This window comes from Oreochromis niloticus, linkage group LG19 (assembly GCF_001858045.2).
Source record: "Oreochromis niloticus isolate F11D_XX linkage group LG19, O_niloticus_UMD_NMBU, whole genome shotgun sequence".
In the NCBI taxonomy this organism is placed as follows: domain Eukaryota; kingdom Metazoa; phylum Chordata; class Actinopteri; order Cichliformes; family Cichlidae; genus Oreochromis; species Oreochromis niloticus.
Genome location: NC_031983.2, coordinates 28,289,233 through 28,315,002, shown reverse-complemented (window position 1 = coordinate 28,315,002; position 25,770 = coordinate 28,289,233). Strand labels below are relative to the sequence as shown.

The window sequence follows — 25,770 nt, the reverse complement described above, 5'->3', positions numbered from 1 at the left end:
CAGCTAACTGGTCACGCTGACCTTTCCTCGCAGCAAACACGACTTATTTCCTCGTCTCACACTTGCTGCCTGCCACTCACTGGATAGTAAAACGTTTTATAAGTGCAAACAGTTTATACACGCACGGCTCGTATCTCCGCTGGTTGAACTGGAAATAAAAAGCGGAAGCCCAAAGTGACACGGCGAAAAAAGCAGGGAAAGGGCAGGCAGATGGAGTTGCCATTAAATCTGTTATTTCGTGAGACAATTCACTTTAAAGAAAGGTATTCAGCTTTTATGTGGCTTGGATTTACAGAGGGGTTTTTCCCCAAACAAAAATGTAATATGTGACACACTCTCCAATGTTTGACAGAGAAACAAAACATACTGGAGACGCTGACTTAAACACAACGACAGATACAGTAACAGAATGACTAAGACTATTTCATTTGTTTCGCCCGAGCCGGCTCTGCATGTTCTCCTCTCATTCTTACAATGACCGTGTGCAATGTACATCACATATATGTGGGTAATATTACTTGGCGTGTCAAAAGGTGGAGGATCAGGTGCATCAGAGTAGGTGGTGTACTCCTCTCCAGCCAACGGCATGCTCTCTCCTCCTTCAAACATACCGAACACACTCACTGTGTATTTGGTACCAGCTCTGTAAACCCAAAAACAACTTTCATTACAAAATATGCAGGAGAACAAAAAAGTCCAAACAAGTCTGATAATAAACCGTAAAAACACGGAAAGTGGGACAAACCTGAGTTCCTCCAGCACCACAGTGTTATCATAGGGACTAACCAGAAGTTGCCCCAGGTTGATGTCATCCTCGACTGGGTGGTAAGTGACTTTGTAGCCCTTAACATCACCGGGAGCATGGTCCCAGGTTACACGGAAACTGGTCTTGGTGGGCTCTGAAGTCTGGAGGTTCCTCGGGCCTTTGTAAGGTGTTACTGAAGGGGAAGGAATACACAGACTGACTGATCGGGGCAGATGTGGAGGGTCTATAATGACTTTATAATAGCCTGGAGTTACTGACATGGCTAACAGTGTCATGATGTGTAGTGACAACGGGCCAACCTACATGTAGTTCCTTCCCCTTGCCTTGCTTTGCCTTCTCCGGAGCGATAAACTGGCACCACAGTGATGTCATAAGTGGTGAGATGGGTAAGGCGTCTCAGCACAGTGGTGGTAGTGCCACCGGGCACTTTGGCCGCCAGCTGGCGCCCTCCTGCCTGTGGTTTGTAAGTGACGCGGTAGTTGACGACGTTTCCAGGTGCCGGCTGCCATGTCACCTTCATGGACTTCTCCGTCTCCTCTGAGACGACGATCGCTCTGCCAGCAGCTGAAACTGCAACGAAGGAACAAATATCACAGAGAAACGATGAGTAGATGGTCCCGGGGGAATATAATCACCAAGGCTTTCCTGCTGCTAAGGAAACGGCACAGTCAGCTACCTCGCAGTAGCCTTCATCGGCTCATTTTCCACGCATCTCAATACAAACCTACTCTACTCTAAACAGATGCAAAGTTACATGATTGATTGTGTTTAATAGGACGGTTTGGGAGCCAAACTTTGATGTCTTGCTGTGACGTCTTGAGGAAATTCTTTGTGTGTCTGTTGAGTGCTTCTTACTTTCCCTGCAGGAAGGGCAAGTGTGAATTGTCAGAGACTTTGAAATGGGCTGAGGAAAATATTCAGAGCCCTCTGCGTCGGTGGGAGGACGTTTATTAACGGAAAAGGGTAGCACGTCCAAGTTAGCTGCGTGTCGCTTCGGCCCGGGCAGGTTTGAGATAGGATGGTTGTATTTGGTGGGTATGCCTCCTCTCCTGCTTGCCAGAATCAATAAACAATAATAGCGGCTGGAAATCTTTTTCCTTGAAATCTTTTTTTACTAACTCTTGAACTAAAATCCTCCCAACTGGTGCAAGTTCAATGTGCTTTTCTCATCCAGGCATGAGTGAGGCCTATCTGCTCTGGATCTCCCATGAAAGTGCGTGCAGGTGTCCTGGACATTACATCACCTCTGCACACATATATAACATACATGCACAGCCTCGAGGACGTGCGTGTGAAGTCTCCGTATTCTTTACGGCTCAGGCGAATGCCATCAGCGATGACGTTATCTCTGAGCTCAACAGAATGAACTGAGCAGTAAGCGTTGCTGACAGGTCCCTTTTTCTACAGCTTACAAAATACCACTTTCAACACTATTTTTTCCTGGACCACTTTTAAGCCTGCGTCACTGACCCAGAAAGCTCAGTGATGATGCTCCTGAACCGTATTTGGATTTTAACAGATGCAAGAAGCCCTAAGGCTTTGTTTGTGTTTTAGGTGGGGGGAAAATATCTGAAGGTCCCTTTGTGTCTTCTGTGGTTTTATGGCTGTACGGTGACATCACACATACTTAGCTTCACACTTTCTAGGCATGACCTAGATGAAGCCTTCAGACTTCCTACAAAAAGCGTATGAAGTGTGGACAAAGAAAGCAAACAGAACAAGAACGTATCAAGAAAGAAGAAGAGTAACTTACCATCTGTGGTTTCTTCTCCAACCAACGGCTGGCCCCTTCCATGGCCGTAGACGGCAAACACAGACACCTCATAGCGTGTCTCTGGGGTGAGACCTTTCAAAACTGTGGTGGTGCTGCTTCCTGGTATTACTGCTTCCCCAGACTCCGTAGTGAACAGAGACTTGTACATGACCCTGTACTGACGAACGTTACCCGGGGCCGCGGTCCAAGACACGGCAAAACTGGTGTCGGTGACGTCGCTGGTCACCAAGTCTCTGGGTGAGCCGAGCTCTGGGGGATAAATTCAAAGGCAGAAGTAGATCAGACATAGAAGTTTGTTTTGAGTTGTTTCAGTACTTTAGATTTGGGCTGAGATGCTGTTAGTACTTCTAATGCAGACATATAAAGATCTGAGGAAATGGACAGAATGAACAATGGCGGTGATAAACCACCAGACATCACTCATCTGTCTCCACTTTAACCCCTGTGGATGTGTTTGAGCACCCACAGTTTTCTCCCTTCATAATAAGAGACGGTTGGAAAAACTTCTGGAGAACTAATCACATATCCTCAGCACCTCTCCTGACAGCTCTTTAATTTTCCATTGAAGCAGAGGAAACCCGATCCAGAAATGTGCGCTTGCTACAATTGCAGATGCTGTGCTCGTCGTTTTTCTCCTTCACTCTCTTTTCCTAGGAGACTGTCATGAGAGGAGAAAGCTGCAGAAAAGGCAGGGAAGGGAACTTTGCGGTGGCGTCTCGCAACGAGGGGCCAGCGCACGCCTGGCGGAGAGGGACGCTCGTGTTGAGACGGTTCTCCAATCTGGCCGCCATATAGAGGAGCTGGATATACCACAGGAGGATGAGGATGAGCTGCCACGCACAGCCTCCCACACAACCTCCAGGATCCTGATCCTCATTCAAACACCTAACCCACTGCGGGCGAGCTGAGCAGAGCTGACCAGCTGGGTGGTCCCACTCAAACCTCATCTATCAAACCTCACCAAATGAGATTTAATAAAAGCAAAAATGCAGCTGAAAAGAATGTAATGGAACAGAAAAGTCCTATAAATGAAATGCATGATGATTTCAGGCCCTGCGACTCATCCAGTCTGGCTGAATTGGAAAGCGATCTGAACGGAAGTAACAGCAGCGGGCGTGCCTGCCAAGCAGAAATCTGCACCTTGAGAGCAAAGAGAGGAGGCACTTGTCAAGCGCAACGGCCACGACCACAAATTAATGAAGAGTTCCAGATTTATGGATACCATGAAAACAGCGTGGGCCGCTCATAAATACCCAGATCGTTCCATCAAAAGAGTTATCTTTGCCAAGCAGATGAACTGGACTGACTTTACCGGCTGTGCGTGAACCAACAGCGAAAAAAATCACAACATAATGGTTTCTGCAGACAGCGGCTCAATTTTCATCAGCACTTGCAGACAAGCTATAGAGAAGGGGAGCACACATACATGAAACATGCTCCAGTCCAAGCAAAACCTCTACAGCAATGCAAAAAAACAAGTTTCACTTCTTTTCTGCACAGTTTGTAGTTCAGTGCTTGGTTACAAAACACATGTTTAGATCTTGTTGCATTGTTTACAGTGCCACCTATCAAAATAGAAGAATTATAGCCACCTCTATACAACACCCCACCCGCCTCCTGAGCATCCTACCCATCAGGGCGAGGAACTCTCAAATTAAGATCTGGAACGAGGGCAGCTCACAAATTAACAGTAAGGCCTCACCCATGTCTAGAAAACCGCATATGACACAACCGAAGATCATCTGAGAGATTTCCTGCAGGGCATGTGCTGACATAACCTTCACATCTGCAGCCACGAACGTCTAAAGCTCGAAAATATAAATGACTGCACTTGAAAGAAATCAGTCGTGCCAGCAGGCAAGGGAAATGCAGAGGAAACACGTCTAACCTGCCAGCATCGTCCTAATCATTTTACGCAGCTAGATAGACTCCAGTGGGTCACTGTGTATATTTCTGGAATTACCTGACTAGACTGAGCACGCTTGCTTTTTCTGCAAACTCCTTCAAAATCACATCGGGAAATACATTGTGCCATCTCAGCACTGGCAGCCGGGTTCAAGCTTCCTTTGCTTTATTGCTCTTGGTCGGCTAAGACATACACGTGGGCCACGAAGATCAAGTCTTCACTGTCTGTCAGCCAGGGTTGCCTGTCCCTAGTCTTTTTACCTCAGAGGACCTTTTACAGTGGTGGAAAAAAATATGTGGCATGCCAAAGAGTCTGGCACTGTACAAAATTCATTAAAGGGATAGGTTAAAGAGGAAACCGAGCCAAAGCGTTACAACCTCACCTGGTGCCGAGCTTTTGTGCAAGTCAAAGCTCGAAAGTCCTTCATCGCATAAACACGTCAGAGGTGTCATGCAGGTAGTTAAGCATTTGATAAATGAGGGGTTGAACATTTGACCTCTTAGGGAAGAAAAAGCCCTTTATCCCACCAGGTCACCCTGAGGCATTGTGGTTCACATTTTCAAGTACCCTGTTTTCCCTCTGCTTTTCTCTCTGCCCCTGCCTGTCCTTTGCCCCACCCTGGAGGGAGATGAACAGACGGCTCTGCCTGAGACGAGACAGACAGCTCACCCAGCTTTCAGGGTCCTCTTAGGTAACATCTTCCACACGCCGACTAACACTCCCACTCCTTAAGTAAATAGTTTGTGTATAATATCCACATTTAACACATTGATGTAAGCATTCTGTGTCACACCTTCTCTCTGCTCCCACTGACTTGTTTCAGGACGATTTAATTCTGCTCTGCTCAAGGCTTCTGTATTGTCTACCATCCTCTGTTGGCCATAAGAGAGGCCTTTGTGTGAGCCACTTTCTTCCAGTTCTTGCCTACATGGACTTCACAGAGTGGGTCACTCAAAACGAGTGGCACACAATGAGATCAGTGTTTAGGCATGCTGATATCATGACAGCTTAATAAAAAAATGCCTAAACAGAGTGCTTTGTCATGGAGCTCTTTCCTGTGGGGGTGTGGGGCTGACTGCACAGATTTGACCTGTGGCGACAGCTTTAATCAAGGCCGGGCTCTCCGGTCAGAGTGGGAACAGCAAGAAATAAAGACGAGACCACTTTTCATCCACATTTTTATGGTCACTGAAATTTAGACAAAAATGCTTTGTTGAAGTTGTAAATTCAAGACGGAAATTTAGTTAATTTTTTGCACTCGAGTCTTCTTATTCAACCTGCACTGGGAAGCCTGTTAAAAGCAGATATATCCAGCACGCAGGACTTCGCCAGTGGTTTCAATGTAACAACATAATTGTAAAGACCAAGAAATGTACTCTTCACATTGTGCTCTGCAAAATGACTTTAATATGTCCAAGGGCTTAAATTGCTTTCAGAGAAGACTCTGATTCAAATGAGGCACAGCTTGGATGTGATGAAAAACAGCCACCGTGCCATTTTCATCTTGGCACTCCACAAGATGAAGAAAACACAGTCCCACTTTTTCTATTACTGCAAAATTCATTCTCTGATCTTTAACTACCCAAAAAGGACTCATAAGTGAAATCTGCCAAGTCTACTTTCTTTTTTGCCCTTTTATTAACAGTTTGGCCAAAACAACAGCAGACTTTATCTCTTCACACATAATTGAGATTCAAATTATTGTCTGTTTAAACCAGAATTTGGGCCAGAGCAGCTAGCTCCCCAATAAAACTGAATGCACAACTAATAAAACTCCTCTGATTTTATAAACAGAATTTGCAATCAGTAGCAATTACGATAGAGCGACATCCCCCGATGAGCTACTCTAAAACAATAATTCACATGTCTCAGAGAGATGCAAAGGTCTCAGCAGGCGAGCATATGCCTCTCAAAGTCAGTTCCAAGTCATTCCATAGGTTTACAAGCATTCCACACCCACTCATTTCCATCTCACTGCCTTCATGGGTGGCAAAGTCACTCCGAGCTAGCAGTCCAGCCCGTTCTCACTCCCAAGGCGTAATAGTCCTGAGGCGTTCCTGAAGAACACGAAAGGCGACCTTCCGCGGTCTTATGCTATGCGCCGGGTTATGGATGAAATCCAGTGGAATGACGCTCCCGCGGTAATACATGTTCCAGCCATGTATCCCTAACCCTAACCATAATCAAAGCGATTTGAGTAAAACGAACGTACATGTGTAGATTCATTCCAAACGGTTCCCATGTTTCCTCATTTTTCCGATCTTGTAATATAGGGGCGTGTTGGGTGCCCGGACGCGTAATATATCAACGATTTGTCACCTAGCGTAAAATATTACGCTTTGGGGGTGAGAACGTGTCGGGGAGTCTGTGCTAAAAGAACGCTATCAACGGCCACGTTCCATATTTTTCAGACCAACCTTCCAAAGTGCTACACAACTTTCACTTTATTGGTGCAGGGACCTTTAAAGGACAGGAAACTAGATGCCAAATATGTGTAGTCTCACAGCACGCAGGGGCCTGTTAAGCTGGAAATACGAAGCACATCCACAAAGCATGCTGCAAACACTGGAAATAAACATGATCCGACTGTGCTTCAAAGGCTTTAAAGTACCAATATGTCTCTTACCTTCTAAGGTGGTTCCGGTGCCCAGGAGAGGCTCACCCAAACCAGAAGAATAGCGAGCGCTGACAAACAGCTCATACTCAGTGGCTGGTTGGAGGTTCTTCAGTACAGCCTGGGTGGTGTCTCCTTTGACAGAGATCTCCTTCCTCTCACCTCCCTCAGCAGGTTTGAAGGCAATGCGGTATTGAAGAACATTGCCAGGAGCAGCCCTCCACGTCAGTTTCATTGTAGATATTGTTTCATTGAAGACACGCAGGTCACGGGGAGAGCCGCGGACTGAAAACAGATAAAGATGGATCATTTCTCAAAATTCACATTTCTCAAAACTTCAGTTTGACTGTAGTGTCAGCAGTTGTCCTCGCTCACCCTCCTTGGTGGTTCCATCCACCTGCATCTCGCTTCCAAGGCCAGATGCATACTCAGCAGACACAGACACACGGTAGGTAGTGATGGGGAAGAGCTCCTGGAGGACTATGGTGGTCTCTGGGCCAAGGGTCTGAGCCTCCAGTATCTCTCCTGTGCCGCTCAGCGGGACGTAGGACAGGCGGTATCTGATCACTGAACCCGGCGCAGCTTGCCATGACACCTTGAAACTGTTGGTTGTTTCGTCTGTCACTCGTAGACTTCTTACAGCCCCTTGTTCTGAGAAGAAAAACCCAAATCTTAGATGCTCAGTGTTTTCATTTTGATTACATTCTGTTAAATTCAGGTAAATCTCTTACCTTCGAGAGTTGTCTCTTCACCGGTCAAAGGGAAACTGTCTCCTTTATCATACTGAGCAAAGACATTGACTTCATAGGTGGTGAGGGGATAAAGATGGGGAAGGACAGCTGTGTTGGTATCGCCGGGCAACGCCAGGGAAATGTAGTCTCCGGTGACATCTTCCGCCTTTCGGAAACGTAGCAGGTAAGACAAGACATTGGCAAGAGGAGGTACCCAGGTAGCACGGAAGCTTCGGGAGGTAATCTCGGAAAAGCGCAAATCGCTCGGTGGAAGCAAACCTGAAAATCAAAGAGGCAGTCAGGTAGTTAGAACCTCACCTGCACATGACATTTATAAAGCTACTGTAGTTTAACAAATATAGATTTAAAAAATCTTGAAGCAGTGAACAGCACACTGGCTGCAGCTCTCGGTATCACTCGAGCTCATTCAAGAGGCACATCCGTGGTTTCTGTGGTATGTTTATTGGCAACTCTGGTGAAATGATTAAATTTTGCCTGTGCCATGTCTGACAGCAATTTACAAAATATGTTTCTCTGTTTAGCTTTTCCATGACTGCACTGGCTATTTGCCACTACGTCAGCGCCTAAAAATGCGGTCACATTTCAGTGTCTAATATCCTGTGGACCAGTGTGAAGGTGCTAACACATGGAAACCATCAGAAAGTAAAGTAAATCTGAACTCCAGATCATAGTAAAGGAGTTGAGCTTCTTCTACTTACTTCTCTTTTTGATGTTGAGCAGCTCCTGTTCAATCCTCAGACAGATGGACTGAGTCAGCTCCTTAGAGATCCTCTGAAAAGCGTCAAAGTCCTCCACCTCATACACATGGGTTTCTGACGGTGGATTAGCGATGGCCTCCAGCTCTGATCTCACCGCATCCTTCACGCCAACAGCAAATATTTCCACATCAATATTCCTCAGTTTGGTGGCCGCATCCCTAAAAGAGTCTGACGACTTTCCGTCTGTGATCAGGACCATGACGCGGGGCACGTTCTGTCTCGCTCCACGAGCTGGGACGAAGATCTTCTCCCTGACGTAAGTCATGGCCCTGCCGGTGTTAGTGGAGCCGCCGCGGTAGGGGAAGGTGCGCACAGCTCTGACGACAGCGTTAATGTCGTGGTGAGTGTTGAGGGCAAACTCGGTGTATGTGTCGCGACTGTACTGGACCAAGCTAATCTGGATTTTGTTTGGTCCGATGTCAAAGGAGTTGACCAGAACCTCTAGGAAGGCACGGACTTTTGCAAAGTTTTGTAATCCAATACTGTACGAGCCATCAACCAGCAGGACAACATCGGCCTGCACATCCACTCCCAGAGAGCACTCTTGAAAAAGACAGGAAACCAAGTCACATGACTGCCTGTGATTCATTCATGAGTACATCGAACTTAAAAGCTGACCACACGTGACAGCAAACCACCTCACCTGTTGACACCTTGACAGGCTGCGTCTTCTCCAGTTCAGTGATGGGTTCGCTGGGAGTCAGACCTTTGAGGGCGTACAGGTTGATTTCATACTCGGTCTCGGGGGAAAGGTCACGGACGTTGACGGATGTCTGTCCAGCCCCAATGTACAGCTCTTGGCGTTTCATCCCGGGAAGCATGGGAATGAGGGTTAGCTTGTAGCCAGTGATATCACCCAGAGACGAGTCCCATGTCACCCTCATTGACTTGGATGAAACTTCTGTGACCTTCAGGTTAGAGGCTGGCTCCACCACTGTGGGAGGCATCAAAGTAAACAAGATGCTGCACATCAGTATACTGTAACAGCATTTTAGATGAATCCTGCGTGGGCATGTATTAAATATCACTTGACTCACTCTCCTCTCCGCTGACCAGAAAGTTCAGCTGCTCGTCAACACCGGAGCACACTTGTGTTATGATCTCTTTCTGGACCTCCTGGATCATGTCAAAGTTGGGCACATTGTACACGTGTTTGCTGTGAGGTGTGGAGGCTATTTCCCTTAGCTCATCCTCATCTGCTCCTTTGATACCTGTGAAGGAAAAACAGTAACTCATGTGTTAGGACTGTCTGCTTTACAGATGTGATTTAGGGCATTGCTTATGTTAGGCAATACAACAGTATTTGACTTTTACTGGGGCAAAACTGGATCTTAAAATGAGCCGTCAATGGAAAATCAAATGGTTTCTGAGAACAGGCAGACTTTCACATGGGAAAGCACAAATCAGAAAGAAAAAAAACACTGAATAATAAACCATACCTAGGACAAATATTTCCACTCCAATGTTCCTAAGTCTTCTAGCATGCTCCTCCACTGGGTCTTGGGATTTTCCATCAGTGATGATCATGGCTACCTTTGGAAAAGCTTTCCTGGATCCAGCTGCCTCAGTGAAAATGTTTCTCACCAGGTACTCTATGGCATCGCCTTTAAAAAGAAGTTTACATGTATTTTTAAGTCTTTGCTCACAATCACGTTAAAAAATGAGATTCAAAGCCTCCTGACAAACATCGTACCTGTCATGGTATTTCCTCCTTTGTACGGAAGTGAGTTGATAGCTTGGAGCAGGTCTCCTCTTCTGGTGTAACGAGTGAGGGGGAACTCTGTACGAGTGTCTGAGCTGTACTGAACCACCGCCACCCGGGTTTTGTCCTCGCCAATGTCAAAGGCCCCTGCCAGCGAGCCGATAAAGCTGCGGATGTGTTTGAAGTTTTCTCTTCCCACACTCCAAGAGCCGTCCACCAGGAAGACCAAGTCGGCTATCGCACTGACCGAACACTCTGAGGACAGACGGCGGACAGGAAAGACCGTCAGTCAGGAGAACAGTTGATGAGAGAATGAATAAACACACTTTAACTGATCCAAATTAGGAATGGGTTGACTTTCACTTTTGGTGAATGATGGGGTTAAAATCTCAGACAGCAGAAAACTACATTCTTTACATCTCACAGCAATATTTTAAATCATGGCATTTCTTCTGTCCGTCTGAATAAAATAAAATCTTTGACAGGTAGTTGGATGACTGAGAGATGTGCATTCTTGCATCAAAGGAACTCTGAGCCATTGCCAAAAGTGGGCTGGTGCAGTTATTCCAGCAGACTGAAGCAAAAATGTGCCTTTGTAGACTAAATATTCAGCAGAAGTTCCACTGGCAATATCTACTTTTAAACGCTGAGATCCTCAAGCCTTTAAATCATAGATGCAATGTTCCAGAACATTTAAGTTGAAGTGCTAATTGGCAGGGCTTATGTGGATGGACTTTAATCCTCGCTCCCTGCGCTCTCATTGACTAAATTCGATTCCTCCTGTCTCACATGAAACATTCAGAAAAAGGCATCTTTAGTCAAAATGCTCTGACTTAATGTTTCAGAGGATCTGCACACATGGTTACAGTTTCCAATCATCATATGAGGGAAAAGTGAGCACGTCAGCCCGTCAGTCACCACGGACAGTTTGAATAAGCTGAGGAAAGTTTGCAATGGCAATGCTTGATCAAAGCTGCACTCGTCTACACCTCCAGGTTAGAGGGACAGTACCTCACACCTGCCTCCTGTTCCATTCCACTCCAAAATCGTTCTCTTTAAGGGTTGAAGCTGAGAGCTCAAGAGAGCTTTTCTCTTGCAGCTTCAAGCCATCCTTTCCTTTTTTTTTCTTCTTAATTCTAACCAGCCCGCTGGTTAGAATTAAAGGAACCAATGTGCCTTTCCACTCACTGCCAAAACCCTGTCTGCCTACCCAGTTAGAACCCAGTAAGATGCCTGACCAAATTATTCCATGGGAAAAATATTATGATGACAGTCAAAAAGGAAAAAATACATTTTAAAAGTTCGGAAAGCCCTGCGAAGGGTCGGGTCTGTTTGGATTTTGGCTGACACTGCAGTAAGCATACTCACTGATTGCATCTGCCTGTGGCCTCCTGACGCGTCCGCTGCTGTTACTGGACTGGACTGAAACACAGGAAACACTCGGTGAGTTAGCGCCGCACATTGCCGCCTCACTGTGTACTTTTTCACAGCGGAAAAAGGCAAGAAAATCAACACATCATAAAAGCAGCTCCGTACGCACACAAACGCTGCATTAACTACAAACAGCGAGCAATTCAAGAATCGGTAAACAGATGTGATTTTTCCCTTTCCTAGATTTTTTATGGCTGGATGGAAATGCTATTACTTGACTTTTACTAGCATATTATATGATTAAATTCTCTCCGTGTTGCCGAGGGAGTAAATGCTTTGTATCAGTGAACATAATTCAGAGGTTTCAATAGCCAGCAAGGAAAAGTGATTTCCTGATGTCCCTCCAATTCACATCAGGACACAATAAGAACATAATAGAGCATAAAAACATACACTTACTTTTTAAAAACCTGTTTTCCACTGAAAAATAGGTTTATAAAGCATAATCAACTCACTGGTCAGTTGTCCATAGATGGAGATGCTCTCCTCTGAGCCATAATAGGAGTTTATTGACACAGAGTAGTCCAAGTCAGGGGTCAGGTCAGTGAGTGATGTCATAGTGGCAGATGCAGCTAAGGTAAATTCTCTGGTCGGTTCATCTATGAGGAGGAAAGCAGGAAGTTAGAAAGCTGCTGGGGTTTCAAACCGTTTGTAGTCTCGGCACACCAACACACGCACTGACCTCCATCCGGCACTTGCACTTGTATTCTGTAGCCCTCTATCGTTGCCGAGGGTCTCACCCACGACATTTCCACTGTGTTCTCATTTAGAATGTGAAATTTCAAGTTTGAGGGCGGTTCCACTGCAAATAAGAGAGGAAACGCTGTTAAATCACAAGACGTGTGTCACCGTGGGCGTATTTCTGATCAAATGAAAGAAAAAGGCAGCTTTGATTAAACATTCACATTAATCCCAACGACAAACACTTCGTGGCTGAAGCGGACTTGTTCGTTGTTGGGGTCAAACACACAGCACGTCCCTCTGTGAGGGTGACAGGTGAGGAACACGTGACAATGGAAAAGTGTGAGAAGCCATTTTGGAGCAAAATGGCGCTTGTTTGAGTTGCCCAGCCGAGACGGCCCGGCAACTCAAGCACTGGCATACACGTCATGTGCATGAATCCACGCAAACGCCACCAAAGTGCAGACACTGAGTGAACCATCCAACACATGCTAAGTGCAGTTACAACGCATGCCCCGACCACATATTAAACTGCCTTTATGATGGAGTTGAGCTCAGAGCAACAGAAACACAACAGTGACTTCATTCTTAAGTTACCGATTATACAATGGAATCAACGATGCCATGTAGCTGTTGGAGTGACAAAATGAACACCATATGTTATATATACAACGTATATAAACATATTTGAGGGACAAAAAAGTGCTTTGTTGTTTATTTGCTTACGACTCTTTACAAAAGCGTGTGGCACACATCCATTGCAAACCTTTCAAAAAGAATACACAATTCGTCACCGGCGACTCTTGTGTACTTTTTCAGCGGTAGCGAAAATGCACAAGAAGGTGTGAGAGAACAAGACTTCTTCAGACAACCAAATGTGCTTTTACAGAGAAAAGTGCACATTTAAAATAAATACGAGAAGACAGTGTGAGAAGACCGCAGGCCTTTACATGGAGCTGACTTGATGACAACATCATGCAGTGTGTACATGAGAAAGTTGTTTGACTCAACAACTTTGACCGGCTGGACATTAGTTTTCCATGTACAGAGACAGAGATGACAAACATATTTTAGAATGATATTCCTTCTTATGTCTTCTAGGCTGCAGGCAGAGTCAAAGAGACGGTGTTAACATTTGAGTACGTGAGTACCACACATGCATTTAAGTCACATCAGAGTATTTCAGGAACTAGTAGCAAGCTTCTGCATTTTTGTCAACCAGGTTAACCACTGTTAGAGTCGGGTCACAGTATGGGTGTTAGTACATATTTTGTGAGCTCATCTTTCAGTTACTTATCTTGTAATCATACATGCAGCTCTGAAAGTCTTTTCACTCAGTAAATTAGTGTCAACAACACAAAACTCGACCAATTAATGAAACTGATTTTCGTGAGGCTCATGAGGTTAGCACAACACATCTTACGTGGTCCTCTGGTGCAGGTCCTCGTTTATCCGTGTAGTGGCAGGGATGCGAACATGCATGAGATGCCACGGCATGCAGTACTGAGTGCATGCTTCATAAGAGTGCCGTGGGCGGCAAGAATATCATTGTAAAATATACTATGAGGAGGAAGCCATAGCTTGGGACACACTGAGTGCACAGGCAGATGACAAAGAGGAGCCCACCAAATATTTAAAAACTGGCACTGGAGGATCACCAACCTGGCATCTCAACTCAAGGAGCCCCGGTGGACCATGTTGCCCCTGATTTCTCCACGAGTACTCATCTCCAACACCAAAACGGTACGGGTGTATAGTATGTGTTGGTACTTGGGTGTGGATGAGTTGGGGGAGGGGTAGTGAGTAGCACAGCGTGGACGATGGATGGAAAATTCAGCTGCAGGATGCGCCTGCCGCTCCCACGTTTGTTCATGGCGAGCTTGTCTGAGCATCTTGTTTTGATTTGCTACAATTCCTTTCACCGCATGTCTGTCTGCTCTAAAAAAATGTAGCTGAGGAACAAAGGTGGTTTTGTCAAAATAATCTCGGGTAGGTTATTTGGACTTTGCGGTTGTGTTTGTTATATCGACGTCTGTCCCATCAGCTCATAATAAAGGACACTTCTGTCCTCCAGGGGCCAAAATCTGGCTCCCGTTGTGTTACCTCAGTCTCCAGCAGTCAGCCAGCCAACCAGCTATCCTGACTTGAGCTGCTGCCAATAGGAGAGACCAAGAAGAGGAGGAAAGAACACTGACTCTCCCAAAGAGGCAGGACAGATGCCAAAGTAATTCCACAGCCTGTGCTGACATTAAACATTACTGCATATTAACTTTCCATATGTCCTGCAACTCAGCATTTTCACAAATGCCCGCAAAGAAGCTCGAGAAAGGCTCTTTGTCTTTGTGCTGTCTGAGGATTAATTGGCTATTCTCCTATTTCATCTTTCCACTCGGTTAGCGGAGATACCCGAGCGCAGACTCCTCTGCCGTGCGAGAGCAGGATTTCATACCACCTCGCTAGATTTGTCATTATTTTGGACTGAGATGTTTGAATATGTAATTACATTAAGTCATTTTCTGTCAGAACTACTGCTGCTACAACCAATTCCTAACCATTGGTGACGTTTTACATCATGTGACATGTGGAGCAAAATCATTTAGCTTCTACTGAAACTGTAACGTAGAAGCGTGAAATCAGTGTTGGAAAGGAAAAAGCCCGACACTCGAGTTTTAATCACTTGCATTTTTCTTGCACAGATCCACTGCTGTCCACTAAATGACTCTACTCCAGTAGGACGCTGCTTCTGTAAATTGAGTATTTGATACACTTTTCATATTTCTACTTATTATTAAAACTGAAATGACTGTATTCTACTTTATCTTTTGTGCTGTTGCTGTCATGCACAATAACCTACTGTTTTAACAGCTGTTAGAATCACTGCAAAAGAAATTTGCATATGTTTTGGGGATCTTTCTGCACCTTTAGTGTAATGATGATAACATTTATGTAAGCCAGATTCATCAGTGCTGAACTACCCGGTTCGGGGCCATCGTCCCATTTTTGCTTTGGAAAAAGTGTAAAACTGAAAAAGCAAAAACTGTGCTAAAACATTTATAGGGAAACATTAACCACAAAATGCCTTTTGTTATACTTGTGCCCTGCTGTTTAATACATTCACTTAGAAACTGGAAATGAAATAAACTTTAGTGTGCACGGTTTCTCACATGTGCCAAATCTGGATGAGAAAATTGCTCGTGCATTATTGGTTTAAACCTCCTAAATTACACTTTAATTCCAAGTGTGTGGGATTTTCATTTGGAGTTCACATCAAAGCAAACAATGAGTCCTGATAGATAAATTGGGTAAATATGCCACTAATGAGGAATAAAAGCATGACAGACATCAAGGAATCAGTCACATAGTCAACATATCATACATATGAAATAAGAATAACTTTATTCAGTCAGTACAAACAGTTCATGTTTGGTTGTGATGAATCACTCACATTAATTCCAGTAGCTTCAATAAGGAGTGGAGATGAGAGGTAAAAATAGAAAAGGAGGAGATAAAGACTGGACAGAGTTGAATAGTGTGTGTAGGGAGAGTGAGGCCAGATGGTTTGTATTTACCTTGAGCATCTATGGAGGATAACAGGGCCGCCAGGATGGCAGCCGTGGCCAGAGACAGCCCTATCTTCATGTTTGCCTCTAAAGGGTCAGCAGCGCATCAATAAGTCTGCAGACAACAATAAAAAAAGGAGATTTGCACATCTCAGCTCACTTTTTCACTGTGGTGTCCAGGCATCAGCTTTACCCGTGACTTAGAGCTGCGTCTAAAGCATGACCTGAGAGCGACCCGTTCGCCTTTACAATTAGACAGCGTGCACGCAGCTCATGTTTCTTTGAATATAAATCTAGATAAATAACTTTAATTAGTCAGTCATCGCTTTCAGTCCCGACACAAAAACTGCTGGATCCACCTAGACTCCTTTACACAACCAACCACACCTTGCTGCCTTCAGTTGACTCCCATGGCCTGAGGGAGCGCTTTTTCTTACCTCTGAATGAAGCTCTGCAGCTATTCAGTAATGAGAGAATGAAAGAAATATCCAACACATGCAATTCAGTTATGATTTTCCAGTGCATAAACTGGAAAATGGATGTGTTTCTAGTTGTTTGCTGACTTTGGCAGCTTGCTGTGCGGATCATTACATCCAGCATAGTCTCGCTGGTTCTCGCTCATATAAGACCTACGGGGATGAAGACTGAGGACCTTATAATATCACTAAGTCTGTGATATCACGGACCACTCAGTGATGATTAATTTTCATGTATATGAAATGGAAAATATCTGACTCCTCTATCCGTCCCTAAATCTTCACAAACTTGGGAAAAGAAAAAAAATCACAGAAACAAAAGTTTGTTTTTAATGCATTCATTTCCTGTTGCAGATTTACTTGGGTGTGATTAATTTGCATTTTTGACATTACTTTATTATTAGAAACTCATAAGCCGCCCTCACACGGGACACTTCAGGCTGAACTCGGATTCTTTAAACTTAACCACGGGCTGTGCGCTCCGCCTGGTGCACATGTGAGGACACTGCAGCTCTGGATCCAAATGGATCTCTTGGATCACATAAAAATAAAATATTACGAGGCTAAATCTAAGTTACAACAGGCTTACCTGCCTCTCACAGTGGCTGCATTTAAATCTGTTCAGCTCAACAAAAAAATCGAGCTCTTATCTTAAAAATCTCCTAATCTCAGATCAACAAGTCATTTCAAACTTCTATAATTTGCTTTGAGCATTCACCTTGGTTTGGTGATCAAAGCGCATTAAAGTGAAAAACTGTGAATAAAAATTTAAATATTGTAGCAAAATTTTGTGCGGAAAAATAAAAGTTGATCTTTTTAACTTAATTGTTAGAAATAAAAGTTTGTCTACTCACCTATTGAAGTTCCCCCAAAATTCTGAACGGACCAAATGTGAGCGCAGCCCGCTTGAAGCCTCCCCCCTCAGGAAAGTAAGAAATTTCAGGAGCTGCTCCTGGACCCCTTTCCTCTCTCTCTGGCTACTGGAAGCTCCGCCAGCAGATGTCCAAGAAGGGAAAGCCTCTTTCCAAGTGGGAAGAATCTTTCCACCATCGGCTACTTAATAAGGGGGGAGTTCCCAGTTCTCAATTTACCATCATATGGGCTTCTTACGAAAGCGCCATCCTTCACTTGATGTATGTCCCCCGCTAAGACCGACCGGGTGTTTGGAAATTACATTTTTCCCAGCATTCCTTCGGTCTGGCGACGAGTTTCCAGCCCCAATTGTGACTTGACAGCAGGGGCACCTTTGAGCAGAGCGCACTGAGGGGAACTTTCTTATTTGCGCAATGAGGAACATTATTCAGCTTATTTACACAGATGTCAGCTGAAATTAAAACTTCACTTTTTCATTTATAAACAATAATCTTTTTTTGTTGTTATTCTCCCCATAATGCGCTCAAGATGCTTAAAGAAACAAAAGCGAAATCACATCAGTCCGTTTGTCTTTCAAGTTTTTTTTTAAAATACAGAGGACTGAGTTTAGTTGGCTTTTATTGGGGAAGCCCTGGATTTTGAGCAGCAGCTGCTCCTGAAACTGAGAGTCGAAGGTTTATGGCGCCCTCTAGTAGTCAAACTAGAGACAGACAGCAGATACAGGCTTGGGAAATAAGTCTAAACCAGGGGTGTCGAACTCCAGGCCTCGAAGGCCGGTGTCCTGCAGGTTTTAGATCTCACCCTGGGTCAGCACACCTGAATCACATGATTAGTTCATTACCAGGCCTCTGGAGAACTTCAAGACATGTTGAGGAGGTCATTTAGCCATTTGAATCAGCTGTGTTGGATCAAGGACACATCTAAAATCTGCAGGACACCGGCCCTCGAGGCCTGGAGTTCAACGTCCCTGCTCTAAATAAAATATACCACTGGGAAATACTTGGGATATTTCCCAAAGTAGAATAAATGATTTTGTAGGTTTTAGTTAACAATACCAACATTCCTTTATCTGCATGATAAATAAGCAGTGATTTCAAGCATCTGATACTGAACTTTTACAGAGTTACACCATGAGACAAACACCCAGGAGGGCGATCTTGTTTCACCGTGGCTTCCTGGGCATCACAGCACTAACAGCTCATTTACAACATATCCACTCCCTGTGAGGAGATCAAACAAGAATCACAGATGTAACCAAGATACAGCACAAGTTAATAATCTAGACTTCAAACAGCCTCGATGATGCATCGTCAAATTACAGGCATTTTTCTTTAAAAGACAGTTTGGGTTAAAACATTGGGGTCGGGATGCGGGCGTGTTTTATCCAAAACACAGAGTGAGACATCTGAAATTAGCCTGACTCATCAAATCTCAGACAAGAGCTGACATACCAAACACAGTGAGACTCATTGTGGCTCTGTGGAGCAGAGCATCCTTTGACCCACCCTTTAGATGATGATGGGCATGCTGTTGTCCTCCTGTTCAAAGAGGGGGAGGAATGAAGGCACATTGTTGCTTCAAAGGCTTCAGTTTCTGTGTTCGTGCTTTTAAAAAAACCAAAGAAATAATATAAAAATAATTTGGACATTCTTGTTGGGAGAAATTTGCTCAAAGTTTGCTTGCAAAGAACTCGACTCTGGTTAACTGCAGCAATCAAATGATGCGCTGGAACAGTGCTTGTTCTGGGATTTAGCAGCAAGGGTTTGCTATTTGCTAACAAGAGCTCCAGATTTCTAGTATTATGGAAGATCAGCAAAGCCTGGCACAATCTGAATGTTGACTTTGCAAGATTTTTTATCTGCAGCATACAAGAATAACTACTAAAACCCCAGCTCCTCTACAGTAATACAGCAGGCAGATATTTATCCTCCAGGCTATAAAAAAGTCAAGGTTCTGTCTCCAGAACCTGGAAATCCAAAGAGACACTTTCATTTTATGTAACTTGCTGAGAAATACAGCCTGTCATCCTGTACCTCCATCTAAAGATTCACATAAAGTAAAAACAATATTTCAAGCAAACATTTGCTCGTGATTTACTTATAATAAACTTTAAGACGCCACACTGCTGGAGGAGTCTTGTGATCACAATGATGCACAAAACAGCACCGTTGGTCAAAAGTGAACCGACATGAAACAACTTCACTTCAAATCACCCCAAATCCATACAGTAATGCTGAAAGATCATCACCTTTCCAGATGTTTGAGTTTTTCTCCTGTGATCTCAATCTGTCTGTGGGAACCACCGGACCTACGATTAGGCCCTTAAAGGCTGATAAAGCCAAATGGTGACACCTGCTGGTCAGCCCTGTGCATTGCAGTGAGTTCAGTTAAAAGATGAATTCAATGGTATATACAGTCCACAATTCATATAACGTTAACTAGGCATGAATGAATGTAAATCTAATTACTGTATTTCATATCTACGTTTTTAAAGGTTTAGCTTGAGCCTTTTGACAAACCTGGTTTTTTTTAATGATAAATACAGCAGATAAAAGTCTTCTTAAGTTACCTCTTCATTTGGCCTAACCTTCCCCAGTTCCCAGAGATTATCAGTATGGTGTGTTATTGATGATCGCAGGAGTTTTTGTCATGTATTTCAGTGTCTGAGTCACTCCGATTCCATTCAACATTCTGATGATGATGATGGTAATCAGCTGGTAAGACGGGCGTGACTGAATCCAGAGCAGTCAGTAAGAGGAGCACAGAAGCATTAAGAGTAGGAGAGTGTATAAGAGATGTTATACACAACCTCCTCCTTAGCTGGATAAGTGGTGTCGTCCACACAGGTGTGGCTTTAAGTACAAAGACTGTGTAGACGAGAAGGTGGTTTTACTTTAGTTTCTTTTATTGGTAGCAGTTTACAACATCACACCATTAAGCATTAGTAAGATATATTTTAATGATAGTTACCAGCAGTGATAGCTCTGTGTGGTGCAACAATAACACATCTGTATTGATAAATGACATCCTAAGGAGTAATGATCTATAAATAATGAATGAAACATTAGCTCATATCTGGATTTAAAAATAGTACATACTAAGGAGTAGTGATATATAAATGATGAATTAAGCACTTACTAATACTTAATAGTGTGACATCATTATAAAGTGCTACTTTTTATGTGATTAAATTCTTGAGGGGTTTGTTTTCCCTTATTTCATCAAGTTAATAAATGCCATTAAAACACATCAACATCCCCACTAAACACAGTGGCATGGATAACGGTAGCAGTGTGAGTTGTACCATTATAATCACAAATGACAGCGATACATTGACCAAGTTCTTTAATTGGACCCTACAAACCTTATAAAAAGCCAAGGAGCTCAAATTGAAACAGTTTTAACAGCATAATAAACCAAGAACAGTCCGGAAGGGCGAAACACGGGGGAACCGAACAAACGGGACACTTTTAAAGTGCATATCGTTTGGTCAACGTTAACCAATCACAGATGATTTCACACTCTGGCCGAACCACTAACAAACAATAAATTAAGAATTCTCGTGCTCCACCCACCCAGAGACACCACCTTTGAATTAGGAATACTGTATAAAGTAAGTTTTATGAGTAATAAATAAAAGACTGGCTCCTCGGTCACAGTGGAGGGCAGAAAAGCACATTTCTGTTATTACTTCTTATTAATGCTTTATGACTGTTGAATATCAGTATTTATCCAAGCAATCACAGTCACCTTCAGTATTCAAGGTAATCTCAGAACCCACAGAGGTATGTCAATGAAGTATTACGGTACATTCATCAGCAGGACATATAACTTTACATAATAGGAACAAAACCTTGCACTAAAATTACATACATCCTTCTATAATTAAGCCATTCGCAAAGCACTGCTAAAATGAAACAGATGCTTTGATAATGTTCAGATAAATAAAAGACTGCAAACCTGAAGACATAAAAAGACATTCTCAGCAAATCGGCCTGAAGCTATATACACAGAGACGCCTCGCTACGCTTAAACACAGCTTTGATGAGAAACTGGAGACGCTACCATCCTTACGCTACCGCACGACAGCCTCGTACAGTGTACGCACTCGTGCATGCAGAGGCCGGAGCGTGGAATGCGCCGTTTAGCTTGGGATATCCGCACTGGTGTTGCGGTTGTCGTATTTGTGGTGGATGATGAGCAGAACCACACCCAGGCAGAAGCAGATGGAGCCCACGGTGATGTAGGCGATGCCCAGGAAGGGGTTCTTTCCTCCCATCCAGGAGATGGTGCTCAGGATCAGCCGCTTGCGACCATCAAAACTGAGTACGGGGTAATCTGATTACATGCGGTTAAAGAGAAATGACAGAGCACACACACACACACGAACAACTGATACACCCTTAATCTACTGAGATTCGAGAAACCAGAAAAATTATCTTTTCAAAGATCTTTACACTCAATGGACACTTTATTAGGTACATCTGGCTGTTGTCTTCACAACAGGCTTAATGGCACAGATTCAGGCCACCACGACCATTCCTGCATCCTAAATGCTGCCCTGTGATTGGCTGAGTCAGTGTTTGCCTCAACAAGCAGTTGACTTTGTTAGGTGTACCTAACTAAGTGGCCCAGAGTGTATACTTACTTGAGTATATGTAGATGTGTTTAAAATATTTATGTCTGCACAACTCTTGAATCAAAAGCTTCTCCGTGTGCTAATCAAAGAAGCAGAGATACTGCAAGTAAAGCCCTTTAGACCGTCTGATCTGGAACACAGAGCACAGACTGAGGACTGACATGAGGATGATTTAAGATTACTTTTGATACAATTATTTTAACCTGTTAAGCTTTATAAGACAAAACTCACGCTGGCCTGTTCAAAGCAGCATGTCTAACTCTAGTAATGAGATTACTGGAATGTAAAGGATACTGTAGGTGATGTTCAACATATAATTCCCGTTGGGGAGAGTTGGGGTGGCGCCAGACTTCTTCTGGATGATGCGATAGAGCTTCCGAAAGGTGGGCAATGCAGCCGTGCGCATCCACACGATGAAGTCCTCATTGATAAAGCCGTTGTTTTCGGGATCCAACGGGTCCAGCTCGTACACCGGCTTCGCCCAGTTCACCGGCTTCGCTGTGTCTGAGAGAGATGGAGACAAAACCCAGCTGGTCATTGCAACTCGAGCCTGCGAGCTTAGAGGGGCCTGTGAACTGTGTGCAGATGTCACCTTTGAAAGCTAAAGTCAGGTTGCCGTTTCCAGCGGGATTCCTGAATTTCACATGCTTGTCCGTCCACCACGCAATGCCTTTTTTCACCAGAGGAATTTCAGAAATGCTGTTGTTGGAATCGACGTAGTACAACACCAGAGTGTCTGAAACACATAATCAGTATGTTCAGTACTGATATCAGGCTCTACAAAGCTTTAACACAGCAGTTTTAAACTGTAGACAAGACTCCAGTTAAGCCAAACAGCTGAGAGAGGGAAAGAAAAGTTGTTCAACACGCTCACCGTTGAAAAGGCTGTTAGCTATGGCCCCACACGGAGCAATGGACACATCTCCGCTCTTACGGTACGGCTCACACTCCTTGCTGGGGTCCTGGAAAAAGGACATAATGTTCACCTGATGGAAGAAACATTCACTGGATTCTCTGAATTATGTACAGGCACAAAAAGTACAGCAGCATACCGTCAGAGCAGACAGGTCACCGTTCAGCTGTCTATCATCCCTGGACTTCACATAGCGTCTGTGGTTCTGGTAGAAGTTGGACAAGCCGTAGTACATGAAGACATTGCTCTGTACGAGAGAAGAGACGGCATCGCTGACAGAATTAGGAATCAGTAACGACTATCTGCTCATTCATCTTGAATGAGCAGCTTTTCTGTGACAGAGTCTTACACACAATCTCTATGATCAACATCATAAATCATCAAGATTAAAAGATTCCCCTTCGGAGAGGAGTGATGGACAATGATGGAAATTCATTTTAACTCACTGGTTACGGGGACTGGGAGATAAAACCAAATCTAATGATAACCACACATATTTAAAAATAAATAATACATTTGTAAAAAGGTTAACAACATAGAGGGGCTTTATCTAATGTGGGACATCCGTCTTCTTGCCAATCTGTGCCTTCATAAAAAGTTGTGGTGTTTGATCAGGTAGTGATGTTTCTCCCACAGCGTTACAGCACCGGTGCCATCTTTGTTTCGAGCAATCAGGCCAGTTTTACAAATTGCTTTTTGTGCGCACCACCACAGCTCACCTGGTTGAGTTAGCAACCCATATACCCAAGGCTGTGCAGGTTTATTTAAGTTATTTCATTCCTGCTCTCTCTCCCCATTTTCTCTGCTGTCTGTTAAATGAGGACTAAAAAGCCCTAAAGTAAATTTTAAATAACCTGATTTTATACCTACTCCAGCCAGAGACAATAACAGGTGCTGGAAATCTACAAGGAATATAAAAATAACATGGTACAATGCAATAGCGCTGCTGCAAAACGACAAGAGAGCGACACTCCAGAAAATCATTAATCTTGCAAATTCATAAGCGTTTGTTTTCAGTATGAGGAGAACGCTGAAATAAACATTTAAATTCCAGCTCATTTATTTTGCTGCTCAGTGCTGCTGTTCATTTCTACACAACTCACTTCATCAGGTTTGTTAAACTGAAAGAGCACATGATTCCATTTTCTGTTGAATGTGAATAACTTTGTTGACAAAAATTCTTCACCTTCAGGTGATTCACTCAGTTCAGGATGCAGTGTACTTAATACAAATACAGGTTTCCTTCTGCTTCTCAGAAAAGAAGCATGCATACATTTTAATTTAAAAATGCTATTTTACAAGCCAAATGCATGCTGTTAAATGAGACGAGTGCAGACGAGCAACTGAGAGCTTTTTATAAATAATCAATAAAGCTTTCTGAAAGCTGCAGAGCATATTTTAAACCTACAACAATCAATAGTAAAGCAGCCTCTAAACAAACCTTGAGTGCTCTTTGCTTGTACTCAAAATAGATCTTAATGGACAATTATTGTTAGGATTGCACAAGCAGCACTCTCTGTCCTGCAGGTGAATGCATGCATTATTCATTGAATCCAAATGACTGGAAGCTGGTGCGGGATCTGAGCTCACCTCAAACGGCTGGTGCAAAGTGAAGTTGACGGTGCAGACACAGGGCTCTGTGGTGTTCCAGGTGAAGTTCTTTGCACAGTTGTAGCACGGGCTGTCACTGCTCACACCAGTGTAGTCGATCTGAAGCAAAGAGGAAATAAACTGATGTCGAAATACACTCAGTGCCCTGTTTATTCAGTGCATCAACATGACTAGAAAAAGGTACAGACTTGAATCAAATACAGGAACACTTTGTTTAGTGCACAGGCAGCAATCACTGATGATCACAGCAGCCCTCAAAGGCCCACTGTGAGGCAGGAACCCCGGACACATCCTGTGTTTCTTACCTTCTAGTCCAGCTTTGTTTATACTGTTTTGAACCCATGCGAAATCCACTTTAGAGGCTGTGGTTTGTGGTGCTGTTGAACCACACTGCCCAAACTATGATCATCCACACTGATACAAGCCGTGATTCTGATCATTTTCTAGCCTCATTAATATTAAATAAGTTGTACTGGGACTCTCCATGTCTCTGATGTTTCTACCATCTAATATCGACCTTTATTACAAGTGTGTAGGAACTTAAAGGCCACCACACTTCAAAGTAACGTCGAATGAATGCGCTTCAAACTGAAACTCAACACTATGTTGTTCATCTTTACACTCAACATTGTTAACATTGGTGTGACGTAAAGAAGCTACGTCACTTATCGAAGAACCACTTATTCCTGTTTAGTGAACCTACTTCAGCAGGTTTACTGTGTCTATAAATGGTGTGTAGCTACACCGGGCTGTGTAGAAGAGCCGAGAAGAAGCCAGAGTCGGTTAAAGGCGGACAGGAGCGCGACTGTACCTCAAACTCTTTGATGTTGTTGGATGTGACATACAGGCCGATGCCGATGGGGATGAAGATGAGCCCAATGACGAAGAAAGCCGGAAGCACACTGCCTGCTGTCAGGATGGGCTGCCAGGCTGGAAGTCTCTGCTGTTTGAACGCCGTGTTGTCCGGTTTCTTATTTTTCGAAACGCCAGTGCCGCTCGAAGCGCCGGAGTGATGTCCGTCCTCTTCCTTAGCGTTGTAGCTCGACGCCATCATGGCTGCGGTCCGCTTCGAGTTGAGTAATCCTCTCTGACAGACAGCCGAGCTGCTCCGTTAATCCCACACGGTAAGTAAGACGCGGAGCGTTAAGGCAAAGGGTAAAACTGTGAGCGAAGTGAATTTTACCCCAGTCTAATGAAAATATCTGCTCATTGTAGTGCTGACTTCTTGTTTGCCTTCATCTGCGGTTCTCTCTCCAGAAGAAGAAGCCGGAAGCTTTCGAACCAATAGCAAGAAGCAGCGTAGTAGTGACATCA

General features: G+C 44.0%; 2 protein-coding genes across 7 annotated transcripts in view; both read right to left on the bottom strand.

Moving 5' to 3' along the window:
* Positions 1-17,575, bottom strand: part of col12a1a (collagen, type XII, alpha 1a) — a 47,383-nt gene extending 29,808 nt beyond the window's left edge. For 2 of the 6 annotated variants that reach the window (XM_019349007.2, XM_019349008.2), the window contains exons 1-17: positions 17,275-17,574; positions 15,954-16,059; positions 12,386-12,505; positions 12,159-12,302; positions 11,641-11,694; positions 10,264-10,527; positions 10,010-10,174; positions 9,608-9,781; positions 9,214-9,504; positions 8,511-9,113; positions 7,792-8,070; positions 7,436-7,711; positions 7,073-7,345; positions 2,520-2,789; positions 1,070-1,336; positions 746-938; positions 519-643 (exon numbers count right to left, since the gene is read on the bottom strand). In XM_019349007.2, coding sequence (XP_019204552.1) covers positions 519-643; positions 746-938; positions 1,070-1,336; positions 2,520-2,789; positions 7,073-7,345; positions 7,436-7,711; positions 7,792-8,070; positions 8,511-9,113; positions 9,214-9,504; positions 9,608-9,781; positions 10,010-10,174; positions 10,264-10,527; positions 11,641-11,694; positions 12,159-12,302; positions 12,386-12,505; positions 15,954-16,023 — 3,568 coding nt within the window. In that variant the 5' untranslated portion in view covers positions 16,024-16,059; positions 17,275-17,574. Of the gene's footprint in view, positions 1-518; positions 644-745; positions 939-1,069; positions 1,337-2,519; positions 2,790-7,072; positions 7,346-7,435; positions 7,712-7,791; positions 8,071-8,510; positions 9,114-9,213; positions 9,505-9,607; positions 9,782-10,009; positions 10,175-10,263; positions 10,528-11,640; positions 11,695-12,158; positions 12,303-12,385; positions 12,506-12,608; positions 12,942-14,046; positions 14,069-15,953; positions 16,060-17,274 lie in introns of those variants that run through there. The other 4 variants (XM_019349010.2, XM_019349009.1, XM_019349011.2 and 1 more) reach the window with 4 other exon arrangements.
* A 3,004-nt stretch (positions 17,576-20,579) lies between these two features.
* Positions 20,580-25,718, bottom strand: LOC100708259 (cell cycle control protein 50A). Its single transcript, XM_003446168.5, has 7 exons — positions 25,268-25,718; positions 24,436-24,555; positions 22,985-23,092; positions 22,807-22,894; positions 22,525-22,668; positions 22,227-22,436; positions 20,580-21,631 (listed from the first exon to the last, which is right to left on the bottom strand). Exons 1-7 carry the CDS (start codon positions 25,508-25,510, stop codon positions 21,438-21,440), a joined length of 1,107 nt encoding a protein of 368 aa, XP_003446216.1. The 5' UTR covers positions 25,511-25,718; the 3' UTR covers positions 20,580-21,437.
* Between the last annotated feature and the right edge of the window lie 52 nt (positions 25,719-25,770).

What these genes read in the sequence shown, in the direction of transcription:
- LOC100708259 (XM_003446168.5), bottom strand. Translation starts at nt 25,510, where the DNA reads ATGATGGCGTCGAGCTACAACGCTAAGGAAGAGGACGGACATCACTCC. An exon ending in CTTTGCACCAGCCGTTTGAG is followed by an intron (nt 23,093 to 24,435) that starts GTGAGCTCAGAT and finishes TCTCTCGTACAG; the next exon opens with AGCAATGTCTTCATGTACTA. An exon ending in GTGACCTGTCTGCTCTGACG is followed by an intron (nt 22,895 to 22,984) that starts GTATGCTGCTGT and finishes TCCTTTTTCCAG; the next exon opens with GACCCCAGCAAGGAGTGTGA.